At 55.3% G+C, this 7,491-nt stretch overlaps 1 protein-coding gene across 3 annotated transcripts in view; it reads right to left on the bottom strand.

Moving 5' to 3' along the window:
• SYNGAP1 (synaptic Ras GTPase activating protein 1) overlaps positions 1-4,812 on the bottom strand; it is a 23,522-nt gene extending 18,710 nt beyond the window's left edge. For 2 of the 3 annotated variants that reach the window (XM_045292608.1, XM_004711833.3), the window contains exons 1-2: positions 4,109-4,812; positions 2,002-2,107 (exon numbers count right to left, since the gene is read on the bottom strand). In XM_045292608.1, coding sequence (XP_045148543.1) covers positions 2,002-2,107; positions 4,109-4,273 — 271 coding nt within the window. In that variant the 5' untranslated portion in view covers positions 4,274-4,812. The remainder of the gene's footprint in view (positions 1-2,001; positions 2,108-4,108) is intronic. The other variant, XM_045292609.1, reaches the window with a different exon arrangement.
• Positions 4,813-7,491: the final 2,679 nt, after the last annotated feature.

The following is a 7,491-nucleotide window of genomic DNA, read 5'->3' as shown; positions in this document are numbered from 1 at the left end:
CTCCCGCCGTTGCCCGGGCCCCGCCGCCGTTGCTAGGCGACCGCTGCTGCCGTGGCCGCCTCTGTCACGAGCCCCGTCGCCCGGAGACAGCGCGAGAGAGACGGGGGAGGGGGCCGAGGGGACCCCCCAAAACAAACCCGGCCTCCCACCATCGCCCCCTGAGCAGGACCACCGCCCCAAACAGAGGAGCGCATAACGGAGAGGCTGCGGATTCCACCCCAAGGAGGAGGAGTCCTGGATCCAGTACCCCTCAAAGGTCCAGGGAGCTCTCTGGGGCTCAAGCGTCCACTACTTAAGCACACACCTCTCCAGACGGATCCCCAGGGCCCCGGTGACTTGGATGTCCCTGCAAACCCCCTCATTTCTTGACAAATCCCTGACCGGCTCGTCTCCCTGAACCTTAAAGGTTCACCATCTACAAACTCGTCCACTGAACTCTCCCCAGAATACATGACGCCCCGCTGGCCGACCCCTCAGCCTCTATGGGACTCAACACCTCGACTTCCATATAGCACTGGTATCCCTACTGGCCACACACAGGGGGCAGGCCAGGGACCCCAGACCCTGAGGACTCAGAGAGAGGGCTATATGGGCTGATGTGCCAGACCCAGGGACACATGACAACCATGCTCCGTGACCATGTGCGCATCGTAGCCTGGGCACATAGGTATGCACGTGTGTACATAAACACACATGCCTTTACCAGATATGGATACCTCCCTCACACACACACACACACAAAGCACACACAGATGTGGCAGACATCATACACATGCTCTGTACACACTCCACCACCACCTCCTGGCTTTGCTCACAGAGATGCACTTCCCACATACACCCATGGTCAGAGGTTTCCAGGACAACGACACATCCCTAGCCATCCATCCTCCTGGGTCCCAGAGCTGGACCCCAAGGCAGTGAGGCCTGGGCCTATCAGAAGAGGGGTGGAGGGAGGCAAGAGTTGTGGACAGGCCATGGTTCTCCTTGCAGGTGAGCCACTCAAACGTCTAGATCCCTGAAGGGCAAGGGAGCTGGTGGGAGGAAGGGCCCCCCCAGGGAATCAGGACAAGAAGGCCTGGACCCCTAGTCCTGGAAGGGGAATGCAGTGATAAGGGGCTTGGGGGGGCTGAGGGCGTCTCTCTGCACCTTGGCTGCAGATCTCTGTTCTCTGCCTTCATCTCCCCTTACCGTTCCCATGGAAACCTTTTAAGCGAACTTCTCAGGAAGACAAAAATCTTTTTTTAAATGACTAAAGAGGGGGGTGGAGGGGGGCAGAAAGAGGGAGAGAGGGAAGAGACAGATGGAGAGGGAGAGAGTTGGAGAGACAGACTGAGCAGATAACTACAGACAGCAAGGAGATGAGATGGGGGTCTGATGGAGTTCTGCCGCAAGCAGAGGGGTTGGGGGTGCGCTAGGGGGCAAAGAAAGTCAGCGAAATAGGGGAGGAACGAGGAAAGGGATGGCAGAATTGCAGAAAATAGAGACGGTGGCGGTGAGAAGAGGAAAAAGCGGGCAAGAAAAGAGGTAGGGGACCCACGTGACAAGGTCTGGATGAGGTGCCACCAGGAAAGTAGAGATGGGTAGCGGTGGGGGTGTGGGGGTGTGGACAGGGCAGGAACTGGGTCAGGCTCCCCAAGATCCCAGACCACGGGTTGAGAGGAGCGGCGACGGCAGGAACCCTCGGACAGGAAGCTCGAGATCTAAGGCGACTATTTTTACAAGCAGCAGGAAACCAGTCAAACTTCGCTGCTGGAGTGGAACAGGGAGCGAGGCGGAGCGGAGAGACCCGCGGGGACCTCTCACCCACCGCCCCTTCCCGGCTCCCACTCTCCAGTCGTGAGACTTGGTCTCCACCCCTTCCCACCCCCTGACAGCGCCCGCTCCCCAAGGCTTCCTTCCCCTGCCAGGCCCTCCCCCTTCCCTTGGCCAGCCAGTCCACCTTCAGCCCTCTCCCGAAGACTGTCCTGTCCAGGGGCACGGGAGCCTGCTCGGCCGCCGTACCATGCTCGCCGTGGGGCCGCCCCTCCACCGGCACGGAGACTGTGCGTCTCAGCAGTTTGTTGCGACTGGACTCGCTCCTCCGGTCCCGGATCAGAAGGGGGTGTATCTAGGGATGGGGGGATGTATCAGACCTCCCGGGCAGAAAACTTTCCTCCTCTAACCCCTCCCCTCCTCCAGGAAGGACGGGTACCCCTTTTCACCATGCCCACCTGGTGCCACCTGCCCTCTCCACTTGGAGAGGGCGCATGTGTCCAGTTGAGTGGGTTTCTCATCCCCTGCCCCGCGGGCCCTGCCCCCCACCCCACCCTATCTCATTCCTTACGTGCCCCCCTTCTCTTCTCTCCCACCCTTCCTCTTGAAACACCCTCCGGAGAATTCTCCCAAGCCCTGCTAAGCTCTTTCCATAAGCCCCCAGGAGCACTCCTGGAATCCAGCTTCCCCTTGACCTTCACTTCCTCTAGTCTTCCTACTTCCCTCCCAACCTCCCACCTCCCTCAACCCCCTTCTCTCCCTCCTTGCCTGTCAAGGGGGGGGTGGGCGTGGGGAACCGAAAGCTGCATTTATAATCAGGAGCCACAGCTTGTCTCCCTCCCACGCCCGGCTTTCGGCCAGCCTGGGACCCAATCTCCCCTCCCCCAAGAGGGCCTGGTCACCTCCCCCCACCTTTCATTTCCTTCTATCACCCCTATTTAGTCTCTCTCCTGCACCCATGACCTTTCCCTAAGCCTTGTCCCCAACTCTCCCTCACCACCACTTTCTTCCCAACCTCCACACCTCTCCAAGCCCCCCTGCTCTTACTCTATTCCTAACAGGGACACCCTCTCACTTGCCCCTCTCCACCTCATCACCAATCCAATTCCAATGCCCTGTGGAAAACTGCTCACCTTTCCATGTCCACACCACATCCTCACCCTACCGTAGCCTACCTCCAGGCTCTGGCCACTCCTTATGCCCCTCAGCTTGCTGGCCACTGTGCCCACTTCACAGGCCCCCTGGAACAACCCCCCTCTCTGCCAGTCCTGCATTACCCCATTCATTCATCCTCCCTGGCCGTCTTCCCAACAGTCACCATGCTTACAGGTTCCAGTTCCCCCAGTTTATCCTACAAATCCCTGGTCAAGGCCAACGACCGCAGGTAAATCACTAAAATGTCCTCCAAAGTCCAAATCTTAGACCCCATTACCACCACCACCTCCGTCCCTCAAAGTCATCAGATCCTCCTCTTGGCTGAAGCCCTCCCCAGCCACTTCACCACATTCTCATCTGTTGCCCCACACCCTTGGACACCTTGATTAACCCTAAATTGTCCCTACTCTTTGAATCACACCCCTGAGATGTCCACCTTTCACCTTTGCACCCCTATTTTCTCTGATCCATCTTCTACTGCTGCCCCATCAGAATCTACTCTCTGGTAGTTGTCCAATCACTCTGCATGGCCACCACATTCCAACAGGACCCAATTCATATTAGGCCCCCCACCCAACCTTTACTTCTCTGAACAACTTACAACACTCCCGGTACTCCTCACCCCCCACTTACATTCTCTTCTGATGTCCAACCAGTCCCTGGTGAGGCTTCCTCAGCAGCTCTCTGAACTCCCCCTCTCTGCATCCATCGCACGGTCTGCCCACTTCCATCATCTCTCCCAGTGGCTTCCAGCTCTCCCCCAATTGCATGCCTCTATCCTTAGTGTTTTTGGTCCCCCCTGGGCCCCTCAATCCCCTTTCTGCATTCTGTCCCATCAGTGGGCAAAAGGGTGAGGGCCACCAGAGGTCTCTTTGGAAGTGAGGTCTTCTCTAAGGCCTTTAATGTCCTTGCCCATTTAACGCATCCCATGGCAGAAGGAAATAGTACGTGGTCCCCCAAATCTTCAGAACCACGTTTTCTCCCCAACACTGAACATGGTTCTCAAAGACCTCCTGGTCAAGGTGAGAAAATGCAAGCCCTCCAGCTCCCCCGAGGGGTCATCATCCTCTCATTGCTTCCCCAGGTTCTTCATCTTTGTCTGCCTCCTCTCTTTACTCCTGATGAGGATTCGCTACATCGCATCTCTCCACATTCTCCATGCTACCCAGAGCTCCTTCCCCAGCCTTCTCACCCTGCTCACCTCGTCCTCATCCAGCATGAGCAGCTGGTTCCCAGAGATGATGCAGAACCGAGGGTTCCAACCAGGACGATCGTACGGGGAATGAACGTATTGGGTTCGGTGCATAGGGGGTCCCCGTACATCTGGGGGGGCAGAGACAGAAACTGTAAGGGAGACACTATGCATTTGAGAGAGGGGGGCCTAAAATGGCAAGAAGACAAAAAGTGGGGGAAGGGACCCCACCCCCTCGAGAGCACAGGTGAAGGTGAGGTAACTGGCACCTCTAATGGACCAGGAGCTGAGTCTACACAACTGGGGAGAGTGGGGAGAGGCAGTGGGGTCAGCAGAGTTGGAAGAAGAAAGACAGAAGGTGGCTCAGGGAGTGGAACTGCAAAACGTCAGCGAGGGCGCATCGGGGGCCAGAGAAAGGCAAATGAGCTCTCCGGCCACCTTGGGAAAATAAAAAAGTTAGACGTGCAGCAAAGTTATCGGAAGTGAAAAGAGAGATTTGCGGCAGGTGCCTGGGACGAGGGAGGGCATCCAAATAGCAGATGGCAAGGACCAGGGAAGTGACGCCACCCATCTGTACGGGAAACAGGAAAGCTGCACAATTGGGCAAGAAAAGCAGGCAGGGCGGAGGGGGGAGTGGGAAATTTGGGTAATGAGATTCCGAGAGCTAAACATCTGGAAACTAAACGAATCGAGGGAGCTTACCTGATTACAGAGTCAAAACTTGACAGGGCCTCCCTCCCTTCCTTCCCTTGCCCAACCCTGCTCAATCCTCAGGGATGCTCTGGGTCCTCAGAGGATAGGGAAAGATGGCTCTAGTCAGTGTCTGGCTGAGTGAGGCAGGGGAAGAGATGGGATGAGGGAGGTAAGAAATACACCCTGGTTTGGATGGGTCTCTTTCCTGTGCTCCCCCACCCCAAACACAAAACTCCCTAATCTCCTAAAACAGTATAGCAGTCAACCCCACCTGTTAGCAACCTCCCTAAGGCACACAGAGGGTACAGGGGAAGCGAGCAGAGGAAGAATGGACTCTCCAAAGAGGGGGGCCTCCAAAGACAAGGGTGGGGAGAGGGGGGAGAGGTATAAAACTTTTAGAAGAACAGGAAATTAAGGTCGTCTATATTCAGAGGTGCCTCCACACGCGCACACACATACACACACACACACCCGCACTTTACAGACTGCCTCTCCTGGAAATTTCATGGTTGCCCATCACAAGGATTCAGGGGACAAGCCCTATGGAGGAGAAATCAAATCAGTGACATCAAAGTGACAGAAAATAGGCTCCAGGAGGACAGAAATCAGATTTAAGGTATCGGAGTCAAAGAGGGTTTAAAGGAAGAACAATCAAACTGTGTCCCTTTCGTGGGAAAATTAACAGTGGATATCGCTGGAGCATCAGTCTTTGGGCTTCCTTCCAACCAAATAACCCAGAGTGGTCCAGCTTTTAAAATTCAGGTTCCTTTCTGTTTAAAACATGTCCCTCAATTTTCCCAACCTCCACATCACTCAGAGATTATCTACAAACTATAATACATGGAAACTTTCATTATCTCAATGTCATCTCAGAGAATTAATGAATAGTTTCTCGATAGAGATCACAGTATCTAGGCTCTGAGAGGCTGCAGGTAACATGCCCACAAGCACTCAGACACTTGTTCATTCAGAATACAAACTGGTTACTATTTATATCCATTATGGAGGGGTTGGTCTAGGCTGCAGCCAAAGGGAGGCAAGGTGGACTTCAGGAGGAGCCCTGGTAGCATAGGTTACGTGTTGGGCTGCTAACTGCAAGGTTAGTTCAAAACCCCCAGTGGCTCTGTGGGAGAAAGCCGAGGCTTGTCTACTCCCACCAAGAGTAATGCTCTCAGAAACGCAACAGGGGCAGTTGTCCCTGCCCGATGGGGTCACTAGGAGCACTAGCTCACTGCCAGGGGGTTTGGCTTTTATTTCTCCCTGGGGGCAGAGAAGGACACTAGCAACTCTGCTTAGGGGCAAACTCCAGAAACAAACACACACTCACACACAGACTGTCTGGACTTGGGGAAGGATGAATCCAAGAAGCAGAGAAATATGGCTGAGGAAGGGAGAGATTTAGTAGAATGAGAAAGTCCACCAGGGTTCAAATGGAGACATCTTATAGCCCCTCCCGGTTTCACCCATCAAAACCTCTGTGTCGATGTACCCCAAATATCCAAGAGGAATGGGTGACAAGAACTGGGTGGTAGGAGAAAGTGGGTAGGCACAGGCCTGTGGGGACCAGATGAGGAGCAGGGTAGGGAATGGCTGGGGGACCGTGACAGGAGTGGATCTATGGAAAATGGAGACAGAGATGATGGGAAATCTCTAGGGGCAAGAAAATACACCAGCAGGGTCCAACTGGGCATGGGGAATAGAAACTGAGGTGGACCCAGTAGGGGGGCTAGGGCAAGGGGGTTAAGAGGGAGGGAGTGGAAAGGTGGTGTACACACAGCAGGAGCTTCTATACAGAAGAGAGGGAGGGAGGGAATAGATACCAGAGGGGGGACTAATATAGGGGAAGGACGGCAAGGGGACTCATATGATGAACGGACACCATATGGGGGGAACGATATAGGTGATGGACACCAGAGGAGGGAGGGGGAATGGAAAGAAGGATGGGGGCGGGGGTGGGGGGTGGTAATAAAAGTGGTCAAATGAACGGTGCAGACAAGACCCCAGGGGGGTGGTTTAATTGGTCAAGGGTCTCAATGAAAGTCAGCGTTTAGGCCAGGGTCCTAATCTGCCCCACTGCCATCATTCAATCCTACTAGCATCCAACCTGCAACCCCCCACCCCCACCCCAAACACACACATCATTTGGCCCTCCCCTTGCCCTGGTGTCCCATCCCCCAACCCATTCCCTCTCCTCTCTTCCCTCCATCTGGACCCTCCAGCTCCCCCCTCCCCAGCCTCCCTCTCTCTCCATCTGGCCCCTTCTTCTCTCCCTCCATCCTCCTCTCTTTTTCCCTATTCCCTACCATTCTTTGAGCCCCCCATTACCCTGCCCCCATCTTCTTGGCCTCCCTTTTCACCCCTATTTTCATCCTCTCCTCCAGCACCTCTCCTGAAACTCTGCCCTTCTAATTCCTTGATGTTTTCCTCACCTCTGAGCTCCCATCCAAAATTATGTCTGCAGGTCTCCCCCAACCCTATCTTTCTACCTGGTCACTCCTTTCTGGCTCTCTCCCCTGCTCATCATTTCCCCCTGAGTCCCTCTCAAGGCCTGTTCCCCAGCCCCTCCGTCCCCTCTCTCTCTAACCCCCTGGCCTCCCATCCCTCCTTCCCCATTGCTCCCACCTCTGCCTTCCCGGTCCTCCCCTCTCCCTCCATTTCAGCCGCTCCTCTCCCTAGCCCCAGCTCTACCCCCGCCCCCT

This window comes from Echinops telfairi, unplaced genomic scaffold (genome assembly GCF_000313985.2).
Source record: "Echinops telfairi isolate 266 unplaced genomic scaffold, ASM31398v2 ScPeMD7_655;HRSCAF=1070, whole genome shotgun sequence".
NCBI lineage: Eukaryota > Metazoa > Chordata > Mammalia > Afrosoricida > Tenrecidae > Echinops > Echinops telfairi.
The sequence above is the reverse complement of the archived record's forward strand: the minus strand, read 5'-3'. Positions and strand labels throughout refer to the sequence as shown.